Genomic DNA, 14,495 nt, shown 5'->3' with positions numbered 1-14,495 from the left:
ATTCAGCATCAGTGGAAGATAGAAAGACTGAGGAGAGAGCATATATTAAGATCAATAGTTACTACTTCTCACTGAGCTATAACAATTTTCAGAAATACTTCCAAATTTTCAGGCAGTGGGGATTATTCCAAGCATATACCAAAATTTGGGCAAATAAGTATTTGCAATAAATGAGTTACACTGATAAGCACTAAGAGGAAACATAGCAAGATTAAAGGAAAATATAATCTTACCTTGGCAATATGGAATAGCTCCACTCCAGTCAACTGTGACACCTGTCACAATACAACGAGAATTTTTTTGGCCTACTAATCTGTACCTAAAAAGAAAGCAAAGTATTACACTGCCAGTTTCATTTCACATGTAGCCAGCCCTACCAATATCATTACACAAAGCAGTCTAGGGTACTTCTAGGCCGAATTCTGCTGACCTGCCCTCTTCTAGAAAGGAGAAGACTAAACTGCTGTTGCACAAGTGGTAGGAGATACTTGAGCAACAGAATTGGCAGGATCAGCCACTGGATAATGACCAATAAAACCTACAGATACTGTATGTATGTATGTATGATATATATGTATAGCCATTCCTACAGTGATAGCATTCTCAAAACCACTTACGGAAATGCAAAATACATAAGAACAGTTAAGAACTGTTCAAGAACAGTTAGGCAGAGCAGTATCAGTATCAGACGGTCCACCCCTGGAGCTTTATGGATCCTGATGGATTCCTGAGGGCTCTGGGGGACTTCCCGGTTAATAAAGCTGGCACTCCTGTTGATGCTCTGGTTGATTTGTGGAATGGGGAAATGACCAGGGCAATCAACATGATAGCTCCTAAGTGTCCTCTCCCTCCAGGTAGAGCCCACTTATCAACATGGTATACACCTGAGTTACAGGCGATGAAGCAGGCTGGGAGATCATTAGATGGCAGGTAGATAAAATCGTGGGATGAATCTGATCGAGCAGGCTTACGTGCTCACTACTGAGCCTATGATGTGGTGGTGAGGGTGGCAAAGAAGAAATTCTTCTCCACTTCATTGCCTCCTCACAGTGCCATCGAGCAGCGCTTTTTCAAGTGGCGCATGGCCTAATACACTCTGGCCCTAAAAAAGATCTATTGGCCCCATCGAGAGCCCACTGTGACGATTTTGCCCAGTACTTCAAGGAGAAAATCACTCAGATTCGTCATGGGCTGGATTCCACAGTTGATAGGTTCCATTACGGGAAGTGTCCAGAGCCCCGTCTGGTCCATCACTGTTGGATGAGTTCCAGTTGTTGCGGCCTGATGATGTGGACAAGGTGCTTGGACTGGTATGCCCTACCACCTGCTTACTTGACCCTTGCCCTTCATGGCTACTTACCAAAGCGAAACACGGGATTGGTACCTGGATCCAGGAGGTTATTAATGCCTCACTGAGGGAGAGCTGGGTCCCTGCCCCTTTGAAGGTAGCAGTGATCAGACCCAACCTGAAGAAGCTGCACATGGACCCAGAAGTGGCTGCCATTTATAGACCGGTGGCCAACATCCCATTCTTGGGCAAGGTGTTGGAGCAGGTGGTGGTGGGACAACTCCAGGTACTCTTGGATGAAACTGTCTATCAGGATCCATTTCAGTCCGGTTTCAGACCCGGTTATGGTACTGAATCTGCCTTGGTCACCCTGTATGATGACCTGCGCAGGGAGAGGGACAGGGGAGTGCATCCCTTTTGGTTCTCCTGGACCTTTCAGCGTCTTTTGATGTCATCAACCATCCTTCTGGACAAGCTGGCCACATTAGGAATAGGGGGCTCTGCTTGGCACTGGTTCCGTTCCTATCTGGCTGGCCGATTCCAGAAGGTGGTGCTGGAGGACTATGGCTCTGCACCATGGCAACTCTGCCATGGAGTACCGCAGGATTCCATTTTGTCCCCCTTGCTATTCAACATCTACATGAAACCGCTGGGAGAGGTCATCAGGAGATTTGGGCTGCAGAGTCACCAGTACGCTGATGACACCCAGATCTACCTCTTTTTTTACAACCAATCCAGGTGAGGCAGTGGCTGTCCTGAACTGGTGCCTGGCCAAGGTAATGGGCTGGATGAGGGCCAATAAACCAAAACTCAATCCAGATAAGACAGAGGTCCTTTTGGTAGGTGGTTCAGGTTTCAGGTAAGTGATTTTGGTCCTGTCCTGGATGAGGTTGCACTCCCTCTAAAGGACAGGGTCTGCAGCTTGGGAGTGCTCCTTGACCCAGAGCTGTCCCTGGAGGCTCAGGTGGCAGTGGTCTTGAGGAGCGCTTTCCTTCAGCTTCGACTGATCCATCAGGTGCATCCTTACCTGGATGAGCACTGCCTAGCAATGGTGACACACGCTCTGGTAACCTCCTGGTTGGACTACTGTAACACACTCTACACTCTGCCCTTGAAGGCAGTCCAGATACTTCAATTGGTTCAAAACAGAGTTGCCAGATTGCTGTCAGGGGCCAGTTCCCTATCAGCTTCATTGGTTCCCCATTGAAGTCCAGGCCCAATTCAAGGTGCTGGTATTGACCTATAAAGCCCTAAACAGCTTGGGACCAGGATACCTGAAGGAATGTCTTTTTCCTCTATGCCCTCCTGCCCCTTAAGATCTGCAGCAGAGGTCTGCTCTGGGAACCCTCCTTGAAGGAAGGTAGGAGAGAGAACACCCGGAAGAGGGCTTTCTCTGCGGTGGTGCCCCAGCTATGGAATGTACTCCCCAGAGAGGTTTGCCTGGCACCGATATTATATGCTTTTTGGCACCAGGTCAAGACATTTTTATTTACCCAGAATTTTAAAGTTTAAATATTTTAATTATGTTTTTATCCTCAGTCGTGTAGTATTATGATGTATTTATTAGGTTGTTTTATATTGTAAGCCATCCAGAGATGAACCATAATGGACAGGTTAGAAATATCCCTAATAAATAATAAATAAATAAATAAATCAGCATTTCATCAGTCTTATTAAAACTAGTTCACACAACATTTAAAACTGGAGTGGGCAACATGTGGCTCTCCAGATGTTTTGGCATACAGCTTTCATGAGTCCTAGTCAGCATAGCCAATGGTCAGTCAGAGACCATGCAAGTCGTGGTTCTCCAAACATTGGGTCCATATGTTGCCCACTCCTGACTCAAAGATTCTGGGAAAATACAGAGATTTTTGCCTAGTGCAAAATAAAACAGAAGAGTGGTTGCCAGGACAGCCTTTCTGCGGAAGGATCTTTCTTGCCTTAGGCAGGACACCAGCACTAAAAAGGCTCTTTCACTGGTTCCAATCAGCCTAGCAAACAACATTCTACATTAGCTTATTCGCTAGTATATATTATTTGCTATTATTAAAATATTTTGTAGCAAATAACCTAATGTAGAACACAGGATTGTTGTTTTAAAAAGCTTCTGGTAAGTCTCCATACCCTAACAAACCCCAATTTCAATGTAGCTACAGCTTTGATTATAGATTACAAAGCTTTCATACAAGAGAACCTGAATATCCAAAGTGGCCCTCCACACGTCAAGATCAAGCATTTACAAATGCCACTCCAGGAAGAGCGAGGTGAAAGAAAAATGAAGGAACATGCTCATGCAGACCCCAAGTTATTTTATAACTGAAGTGAGTAACCTATCCTGTCATGAGGGGGAATTCTTCAGTTGAAAATTGTTGGCTGGGGGGGCAATATTATAATATTAATATGAACTGATATGTTTAATCCCTCTCTCTTTTCCTCACTTTATCCTGTCTCCCATTTATCATACAGATCAACTTTGAAAAGGTTTCCATTGGCACCAATAAAAATGTTATTAACAATCTATACTGCTTCTCTTTTGAAACAAATCCCAAAGAAGTTTACAGAATAAAAACAAAGAAGACAAACAACTCTCCCCAACACACACAGAGTATCATAACACTGGTACAAAAATTGTTCATGGCTGGTGGAAAGCCAAAGCAAATACCTATGTGTTAAATAAGCACCTAAAACACCAGAGAAAAGTACAGAAGAATGAAGCTTCCATGCAAGCCCTAAGAGCTCACACTGAGTGTATTACAGGAATCCAAAGAGTACACAGGGAGAAAGGAAGGTCAAGGTGATGAGGCCACAGGCAGGATCCCACAGCAGGTTTGAATGGCAATTCCCCATTCCTGTAGCTGCTGTTATCTCTGCTTGCTCACCCTCTCATTCTGGATGGTACACTCGATGAGAAGCAGTGCACAGGGTTGCTTCTGTCCAGTTGCTGACTCTCTTTCTCTAGACTGTGTAGTTAGGCCTCATCTCTACCACCACAGTGCACAGAACTTTTTGATTTTTCTCGAAATGAAGACACAAAAGACAATGCAAGGGGAAACCTTGGAATGATTTTTCTGCCAAAAGCAGGACAATGTAACCCAAAATACAATTAGTCCGTACATATTTAGAATCCTCAGAAACACAATGCCAGAGTCCCATAATTTTTACCATACAGAACTGTGCATCTTCAATCCAGTTTGCCAGAAAAACTTTTAAGGATAGCAAGGCTTTAAAATCATGTAATGTAGTAACTCCTGGAGGAGATCAACCCTGACTGCTCTTTAGAAGGCCAGATACTGAAGATGAAACTCAAATACTTTGGCCACCTAATGAGAAGGAAGGACTCCCTGGAGAAGAGCCTAATGCTGGGAACAACAGATGGCAAAAGAAGAAGGGGACGGCAGGGAATGAGGTGGCTGGATGGAGTCACTGAAGCAGTTGGTGTGAGCTTAAGTGGACTCTGGGGGATGGCGGAGGACAGGAAGGCTTGGAGGAATGTTGTCCATGGGGTCGTGATGGGTCGGACATGACTTTGCAACTAACAACAACAAATGTAATAATGGGGATAAGAATGACATGAACAGATGGTATCAGAGCCTGGTCCTGTGGGTTTATTCCTGATTCTCTCTCCCTACAATATGCTACCCAGGGCCAACCGACACCAATTACCCTACAGAAAGTGTTCTGATGAGTTATACTTTAATATTGCTTTATTGTGATTTTATTAATGTAGTCTGGTTTTACTTGAGACTTGCCTTTGTAAGATTTGTGGCCTTAAAGATAGGAGATAAATAATTATACTAAATGGTTAATAGCTCAGATTTTTAACATTAACACTAAGTAAAAATACATTTTTGTCTTTTGACAGGTTGCATGTAACTTACCCATGATCACAGGTGAAGGTTATTTCAGAACCAAGCGCAAGATCACCTGGGGATGTTATTCGTCCATTTTCTAAATCTGGAGAACGGCATTTCCTTGCTTCAAAAAAAGAAGGGGGGGGGAACCAATTTTGCCACCATGCTTCCTAAAACAGAGTGCCAACTAACACAAAGGAGATAATTCACACATTAAGTCAAATGGACCTATTTGAAGGATGGTATCATTGCAGGTAAAAAATGAAAACAACCCCCCACCCTGTAACACTAAATGTATAATCAAACTGTTATGGAGACAGAGTGTGAAGTAGACCAGTCATCTGTATATAGACCAAATTCGGTTGGATGTAGCTAGTCTATGCTATGCATCCTCCTCCTGAGAGACTGAGAGAAACCTCCAGTCTGCTGCAGATTTTATTGGTAGTTTTGTTAGCCTGCTAATGAATAAAGCTGGCTTCAAAATAGCCATTGGTTTGATAGAGTGAAGCATTCAAAGAAACTTATACAGCTGTCAGAGTTGTCTCATTTTGTTCATCCTTTCTGAGTGAAGCCAGAGCTGCTGATACTGACAGGTCTGGCCCCTGCCATGTTGCACCCCATAACCTTCTGGGTTAGAGGTCTTTCTACTTGATTCCCTTGAGTGGAAAGCTTCTCAGCAGAAGGGATGGAAATGGGATAGCCACCTGGACTGTATGGCTGATTTTAGGATTGCAGGCTGATTGTTCACCATTCCAACAATGCAGCTTGCCAGGTGCACACATAATTATAAGCTACAGTGTGCTTTTGCCATGGTTCAAATATTGAAGATGGTAGCCCCACTGTAACAACAAACTCTTCTGCAAAAATCACCTGTGGTGGCTTCTTATATACATATGTCACAAGAAAAGGGAAGGTTACTATAGGCGCTCCTGATACAATTTATATTCATTACTTATTTAGTCAAAATATATCTGACAGGCAGTCAATGTTCAGCTGTTTATTTACATTAGATGAACAAGAAAGGGAGCTGAGATCTGACTGAGATATAACAAGCAAATGAGCTGAAGCATGCAAAGCAGATGACAGAAGAGATACTGTTGATGTTTTAATTCTAGCAGCAAGAAATAGATTTGTATATTCAGTATTTATATAAATTATGTGGATAAAACCAGACAGCTTTTACCAAGTAATAAAGGGAATATGTTCTATTTAGGAAAAAATAAATTTTATGGGTCATAGTCAGGACAGGTCATTTGAATCCTTGTAGGTTTACATACTTGGATTGCTTGAATTAAAATTCTTATCTCTGTATAATTATGATAAAAAGAGAGTTATCTCAGACAAGTGCACCTTAATGTTCATGGATGGTACTTTGGTCAGCAGTTATTCAAAACAACCAACCATTTCCAACTCCATACTGGCATTGTGGGAAGATTTCTAATGCTCCTTTGACTTTCAGTAACAAACATTTTATTAAAAAAAAAAAAAAAGCAACAGACTACTTAGCTTTGGAGAAATACATCCAGGAGGCCTAAGGTGTTGAATAGAGAAGAGCTACTTGTTATTCTACATAATCCTACAGCTAGCAGGTACCCAACAGCAGGGACAGTTAAAGTGCTAGGAACGTTTTCTCCTGTTTAAGTGCACAGCTGAATTTTAGAATGACAATAACAGAAGTACTAAGGTCAACAGTGGTGAAAAGCTGAGAATGTCTAGGAAAACTGTGCATTAGAAAGGAACATTGGAGCCTACAGGAAGCTGTTGTAATGTATCCTCGCCTCCAGATGGGAAGGTGTGAGACAGTCATGTCACCCTCCAGGATTTACCTTTGCACTCACAAGCACACACATTTTTCCTATTTCTTTTCCAACTGACTGAGCATGACCAGTCCTCATTCTGAACTGACAGAACTCCTCCAGGAGAGAGTGATGACATGAAGACTTTCAGGATAAGGACCTAGAGGGTACTAGCTGAATAGCAAAGGGATATGGGGAATGGAAGAGTATGAGCTCAAGGCTAAACATGCCTTAGCTAGCTATAGACCTATCTTCATTCTCTTGTACTTTTCTCCTGGGCAGGGTTGGCCTTCCCATTAAGCAGAGTAATGTGGCAGCCTCAGATGACACATCCAGGAGGTAGGAAATTCTGGAGATGTGTCTGGGGTGGGGGTAGAGCTGTGTTTACCGTGCAGCCTGTTACGCGCTTCCCCAGCTAGCCTGCTGTTCTCAAGTCTCTCTCACTTTCTCAAAAAGCCGCCCCTGCCCCCCAGCCCCCCATTCAGTAAACCTCACAGTTCCCACAGTGATCTTGTTCCACAGCAGCACTGGTTTAGCTACAGTCTTGACAGCATTTACCAGGTTGCTAGTGGAAGGAATAACCAACCATTCAGGATAACCATCCATCCCATTCTAAGCTCCCAAAATTTCATAACATCCCCATTTATAATATTTCCTAACTTTCTGAAGCAACGGGGTCTGTTTCAGCCTACATGCAAAATAATGGCAGGTAACTTGTGTGGCTGAGGATGGCTGCTCTAAGTTGTACATGAGCAGCTTTTTGCTCTTCTCTGCACAAGATATAGATTGGAAACTGAACTGCTGAAAGCTTCTGAATGTGTTGGATCTGTGCATATGTCAATATTTTTGTGGTTTGCAAAGGTAAAACTGTGATAAACGTACTCACCTCGACAAAACACAGGAGCAGCTGACCAGTTTGGGTCTAGACATCGTACAGAAGGAGTTGTTCCAGGTATATTTTCATACCCTGGGATGCAATGGTATTGCACAACACTCCCAGCAGCATAGCTGTCTTTGAGATCATTCTTTGGTGTGGCATACCGGGGTGTCACTGGACGGCCACAGTCACCTGGAGATAACAACAGAGAAGTAGTTTTGAAGCAAGGATAAACGGACAAACTTCACTGGTGCACTGAAATCTGGATTCATAGCTTCATGTTGTTGTTTTTTCTTTATGGATCTACATGACTGGGGTCTTATAGATCTGGAGTTAGTACACACTAACCAGCCACAGCCTGATAGGCCCTGCTGAAACAAGTTATATTCTGGTTTCCCTTATGGATTGCGCCAGGCTGCTAAAGGCCCCCTCACCTCTTCTTCCTTGCTTTTGCCATCCTCTTGCCACTGGTTCATCCTTCCTCTCATTGCCATCATTGCCACTCCACCCACATACTGTCACCTCTCCCGTCACTGCTGTCCAGCATGCTCTACCTCCTCTGTGCATTTTCATCTAACAGGGCTATGGTAGAGTTATTTAAATATATTATAGAAGCAGCTGAGTTGTAAGAGCATCAGAACTGAAAGCAAAAGACTACACAACTAAAGAGATTGGAAAAATAAGCTAGTTGAATATTCAGTAATGGCAAAACCAACTAAGTCCATAAACAGCAGACAGCTGAAGAATTTGATGATAAATAGAAAGCTTACTATATACAATGTACTTAACAGAGCTTGTAAAATATCATTAGTGAGTTATTATTTTAAAACATTTTAATCTTAATTTTAAACGCTTTGTTGTAATTTGAAATCAGTGGAAAATAAGTCAATATTAAGAATTATAAATTAGAATAATTGCTCTATAAATTTCAGTTAAGTACTAATTAACTGAGTGTAGAAGAGATAACAACTACTGACTTTTTGTGAAAGCTCTTGATCTTGATATCATATGTAATATTTGTGTAAGATCCCCTGGTATCCTTTTTCTTTTTCAGTATTCCACTTTTTAATGAAAATAATAATAATGCGTGGTGGATAACTTTCTTCTGCAGAAAGTGGAGGAAGGTACTAGATAATCAGCTATTCTCAACTTAATGACTTAATATTGACTAATACGGATAAAGTGGAAGTGATGAAAACTACAGGGGGAAGTGACTACAACATATTTGAGTTCTTGATTTTAAAGGAAGCAAAAATGGAATGTAGCCATGCATGCACTCTGGATTTTGGGAAAGCTGATTTTAATAACTCAGGACAATGATAAGTAAGATTCTGGGCAACTGATCCTATGGAAAAAAGGAGTACAAGATTGGGTGAGAGTTTTTAAAAAAGGAAAATTTAAAGGCACAATTACAAACAATTCCAACAAAAACAAAAGATAGCAGGCGACAGAAGAAAGCAATGTGGCTCCACAAAAAACTTGAAGTTATGGTAAAAACAAGGACGACTTGTATGGGAAGTGGAAGGCCAAGTGACAAAAGAGTGCAAACACATGGCAGATAAGTGTAGGAATGACATCAGGAAGGTCTAAAGCTGAGAATGAACTGAAGCTAGCAAGGGATGATCAAAACAACAACAAAACCTTTTTTCTGCTGTATGTTCACAACAAACAACAGAGAAAAGAAATGGTGGTTCAACTTTTCATTAAGAAGGGCAACTTGGTAACAGATGGCAAAGAAAAAGCCTAAGTGTTCAATTTCTACTTGGCTCAGGTCTCAAGCAGGTCTCAAGCAGGTCTATGCACTGGCAGAAATGAAGTACAAGCTGATGGGTCAGATTGAAACTTAGGATTAATCAACAAATGGTCAAAGAAAAATAATTCTTTGAATGAGTTTAACTCTCCAGGGCCTTATAAACTGCATTCTAGAGTAATAAAGGAACTGGCAGAAGAACTCTCAGAACCACTATTATCTTTGAGAAATGGAGGGCAGTGAAGTACCAGATGACAAGGGAGGGCTAATGTTGCCCTTAACTTCAAAAAGGGTAAAGAAAAACTGGTCTGTAGTTCTCAAGAACCTCCTTCCTGGGGGGAGGTTCTTGAGAACTACAGACCAGGAGAACTAAATCCCACTTTACACCAGGGAGACCTAATTACACTAAGGGAGACCTAATCACTTTTCAAATACTTGCAAGGCTGTCACACCAAGGAAGGCCAGGATCTCTTCTCAATCATCCCACAGTGTAGGACACGAAATAACTTGAAACCTCAAGTTACAGGAAGCCAGATTCTAGCTAGACAGCACTATAGCAATGGAACCCATTACCTATGGAGGCTGTTTGTTCTCTCACACTACAGGCATTCAAGATGCAACTAGACAGCCATCTCTCAGGGATGCTTTAACTTGGAGTCCTGCATTGCGCAGGGAGTAGGACTCGTCTTACAGGCCCCTTCTGACTCTAGATGATTCTATGATCTTCAGTCCTTTAAAGTGAGGTATGCATATTTAAAAAGTAAAAATGCAGAAGTCCCAGCATTCTCCAGCAAGCACAGACCATTTTTAAAAATCTAAACATGAACTGGACTGCTCCTAAGCTGTCCTGAGAACCAGCCCATTGTTCAACTTGCATGAAATCCCTGTGTGTGTTTCCCTCTAAGCTTGTGGGGCATATCAAGACCGTGCTCTGACACCATGAGTTATGACTTACATTCCGATTGATTGATTGAAAACATTTCTATGCCGCCCCATTTGCCGAAGCCTTGGGGCGGCTCACAACATTCTGTCAGGCAAGTGTGCTATCATGTTTTAATAAACCATGTATCAGTAATTCTGTTCCAGCCAGCCTTACTTGGTGAAGACCATATGCTTGTTCTCTTCTAGAAATACAAGCCGGTAGACTGTATTAGGGTGAATGATCCAGCAGGGCAACTAATTACATAGACTTCTGTGAAATTTAAGTTCTAGAATTTCAGCACATACAAGTGAAATGCCACTTTGTGGACTTGCACCACAAATTTATGGACTTAACAACACCCCTGGTAAGCAAAGAATGACCTGCAACAACAAGGTTGGGGGAGCTCTGGGCTCACGCAGAAACCCAACACAGTTTGCAAGCAGGAATCTGAGCTGAATACCAAAACTCCACCGCAGTATCAAAGCAGGCAGCTCCTCTGAACATGGACTGAGTGTCTTTGCCATGTCCCCTAATGGGTCTCAATCAGCACCCACAGTATACTTGCAGTAGCAGATGATGGGTTTTCAAAGCCAGAGAGAGCCCAGAGAGCTCTCATTTCAGAAAGTGAATACTGGCGAGTACCCGGGAGCTCTCCTCTCTCACCTTGCACTTTGGACAAGAGCAACATCAGAGACAGAAAAGCCCACGCCAACAGTTCACCGAGGCAGCAGTGACAAAGGCTCATCGCGGCAGCTTAGGTAGGAGAAGGCATGGGAAGCTCAGCCCGCGAGCCGCTCCATGGAACAGGAGCGTCACGGGAAAAACGGTCGGGAAGGAAACGGTAGCCACGCAGCGGCGTGTCCTCTTCGCGCGGTTACACTTCAGCGCTGCCGAACTTACGCGGCATCGCCACCCAGTGGAAGGAGCCGCTTAGCCCGGCCCGCACGCGCCGCCCGTTTCCCGGCCCTGCAACGCCCGAGCTGCGGTGAGCGCGCGCGCCGTCGAGCCTCCAGCCGCGTGTGGGGCGGGCGATGGGTCGGTGGAGCAGGACAGTGGATCTGCTAGGGCCGCATTCCTGGGCTTGGTCCCTTCGGTCCTGTGCAGGAGAGTCGAGCCGGGCCTCATGCGTGTCTCCGCCGAAGCAGAACCCGCTGAGTTCTTTAGGGCCAACTGCCCAGCAAGCAGGCGTGCCTAGAACCTGGCCTGAAGCTTGCTTGCTTTTCAGAACGAATCTAGCGGGCCTCTTGCGTTGATTACGTCGCAGCCACATTTGAAACTGCTTTGAACTCACAGACATTGGAAGAGCATGGCCTCATCTTTTCCCTTCACCCTGTACATACTCTTGAGCCAGAAAAGGGAGACTTCCACGACTACTGTAGAAATTGTACAGAACAACCAGAGTCGATGCTTCTGTGTAGAGTGTGTGGAATGCCAGCTTCCATGTTCTCTCTTGGCTGCTGTGTGTCCACTCCCAAAGTCTGGAAAATTTGGAGGATTTGATCCCAAGTGATGTGAGTGTTGTGGGGAGTCAGGATGACAGCTGCCCAAAAGTGCATAGGACTTGCAGTGGCAGGGATGAGCCCTGTTCAGTTCAGCTTCCTCTCCAAGGGCCAAGAGGAATGTAGCTCTGCCTGGCAGCAGTGGGAAGGTTGTGGGCCAGCCCTTCAAGCCTTGAAGAGGGCTTGAAGAACCATGGTGGGCCCTGAGAATGTGGTGTACTATGGCAGGGCAGGTGGGAGCAGCATGGGACAGGGTGTATGCAGCATGGCTCATTCCCCATCAGCCCTGCAACCTGAAATGGCAGGTGGGAACAGCTGGGGAGAGATTGCACTTGCAAGCCTACTGGAGTGATCTCTTCCACACCAGCCACATACTGTCACTGGAGTCTGATGACAGCCCGCCTGCCTTGCTCCTATCAGACATGCTGTGCCAGAACAGCAAGCCTGTGCTTCTCTAGTCCCATGGCAAAGTAGTGTTTTAGGCTACACCTGGGTTTGTTGTGTCAGATGACACTAGCAGCCCAGAGTTGGCTACAAAACCCTGTAAGACATGACCTGGGTTCACCATCACAGTAAGCCACCATCACTTTGAAGCCGCAGTGGCTCAGAACCTTAAAATTCTTAAGAGAAAGAGTGTTAAGATGCCCGCCCGCCCACAAATGACTATTTTTATTCTATTGTGCATCAGTGCATAGCCAGAAACAGACCTATTTCAGCAGCATTTGTAACAGCTGTATCGCCCTGTTAGCAAATCATCTCTTCAAGTAAGAAAAAGTCAGCCCATGAAGCCTGGTAAAGTTTATTCAGATTTAATGTTCAAGCTTTTTCTGACAGATTTACTTTCTATACCAATTTCATTACCCCCTCCCCCATATTCTATTAACTCTTGATTAGACAGGGCTGGGTCTCTAGCACTTTAAGTTGCTTAGTTTGCTTGGCAATAAAATCTAGTTGCTTACATTAGTACAATAGAGCTTTAGTTAGCATTGCTCTGACTATGACAGCCTGCTTACACAAAACTAGGGAGTTTTCTTTCCTGATGTTGAGATGGCACAAGGACCATGCACACCGCTATGCTTTTGTGAGCAAGAGGAAGTAATGAGCCTGTGCTTTGATTAGGTAGTTTTGGCCAAGAGTGACTGGCCCAAAGTCAGTGAGCTTTGTGGCCAAGTGGGGACTAGAACTCATATCTCCCAGATCCCATTCAAACACTTTAAGCACTACACTATTGTGGATCTCAGTGTAGTTCATGAAGCCTCTTTTTTGAATGCAAGGTAAAAAATAGATCAGTTGAAATACAAGAAGTTTGCAGCAAATTATGATATCTTAAGCTCCAAGATTTAGAGTTTGACACCTGTTTGTAAGTTATCCTAGCAGACCAGTCTTTCAAATTCAATAATTAGAGAACAATAGATACAAGGTGTGATGGGAAAGCAAACACTGCCTGAACTAGGGCAGCAGGGGTTCCAGAAGGTAAAGTTAGAAATTTAACACATTTGGAGTACCCACAATAGTGGTTAGAGATCTATCCCACACCAAAACTGCAGCATCATATAAGGTGCTTTAAGGTGGTCACATTAACGTATTAATCCGTAAATGTTTAGGGCCTGAATATCCCATATACACCCACCTTAAGGTCATCCGCTGAGGTCCTTCTGTGTGTGCCAGCTTTAAAAGATGTAAGGAGGGTGGGTACAAGGCTACAGCTTTTCTGCTGTGGTGCCGTGACTATGGAACCAATAGGTGTAGCCCTAGAGCTGAAGTTATATGCTTTTCTGTACCAGGTTAAATTGTTTTTATTTTCCTTGTATTTTAATGGTTAAATAGGTAACGCCACATCTCATATTACCATTGAACCACCTGGGATCGATTGTTTTATTTAGCTTTTGTTTTGCTTGATTGTATTGTTTTATGGTATTGCTCCCCTTCATGGATCACTGTCTTGTCATAGTGCAGGGGCTTGCGTAGCTCAATGAAGCTATGAGCTATGCCGTGCAGGGCCACCCAAGATGAACAGGTCGTAGCAGAGAGCTCTGACAAAACGCGATCCACTGGAGGAGGAAATGGCAACCCACTCCAGTATTTTTGCCATGAAAACCCCATGGACAGTACCAAAAGGCAAAAAGGTATGAGGCTGGAAGATGAGCCCCTCAGGTTGGAAGGTGTCCAATATGCTACTGGGGAAGAGCGGAGGGCTAGTACTAGTAGCGCCAGAAAGACTGAAACAACTGGGTCAAAGCCAAAAGGACACTCAGTTGCAGATGTATCTGGTGGTGAAAGGAAAGTCCGATGCTGCAAAGATCTATACCCCATAGGAACCTGGAATGTAAGATCCATGAATCAAGGCAAGCTGGATGTGGTCAAACAAGAGATGACAAGACTGAACATCGACATCTTAGGAATCAGTGAACTCAAATGGACAGGAATGGGTGAATTTAATTCAGATGACCATCAGGTATACTACTGCGGGCAAGAATCCCTCAGAAGAAATGGAGTAGCCTTCATAGTCAAT

The 14,495-nt window shown here is 43.8% G+C and overlaps 2 protein-coding genes across 12 annotated transcripts in view; one reads left to right on the top strand and one right to left on the bottom strand.

The window, feature by feature from the left end:
- The window catches only part of LOC123031558 (zona pellucida sperm-binding protein 3 receptor-like), a 37,564-nt gene extending 25,885 nt beyond the window's left edge, over window positions 1-11,679 (bottom strand). For 7 of the 11 annotated variants that reach the window (XR_006416330.1, XM_044446700.1, XM_044446718.1 and 4 more), the window contains exons 1-4: window positions 11,148-11,675; window positions 7,822-8,004; window positions 5,167-5,263; window positions 234-319 (exon numbers count right to left, since the gene is read on the bottom strand). Coding sequence is in view for 9 of the 11 variants with exons in the window: in XM_044446700.1 (XP_044302635.1) it covers window positions 234-319; window positions 5,167-5,263; window positions 7,822-8,004; window positions 11,148-11,229 (448 nt within the window). In the remaining 2 variants the exon portion in view is untranslated. Of the gene's footprint in view, window positions 1-233; window positions 320-5,166; window positions 5,264-7,821; window positions 8,005-11,147 lie in introns of all 11 variants that reach the window. The other 4 variants (XR_006416328.1, XM_044446683.1, XM_044446691.1 and 1 more) reach the window with 4 other exon arrangements.
- LOC123024363 (complement decay-accelerating factor-like) overlaps window positions 11,283-14,495 on the top strand; it is a 31,414-nt gene continuing 28,201 nt past the window's right edge. The window contains exon 1 of the mRNA XM_044432006.1: window positions 11,283-11,469. Within this exon, the coding sequence (XP_044287941.1) occupies window positions 11,283-11,469 (187 nt within the window). The remainder of the gene's footprint in view (window positions 11,470-14,495) is intronic.

The sequence above is a fragment of the Varanus komodoensis genome, unplaced genomic scaffold, assembly GCF_004798865.1.
Source record: "Varanus komodoensis strain SLA01 unplaced genomic scaffold, ASM479886v1 scaffold1, whole genome shotgun sequence".
Lineage (NCBI taxonomy): Eukaryota > Metazoa > Chordata > Lepidosauria > Squamata > Varanidae > Varanus > Varanus komodoensis.
This window is presented reverse-complemented; position numbering and strand designations above follow the sequence as displayed.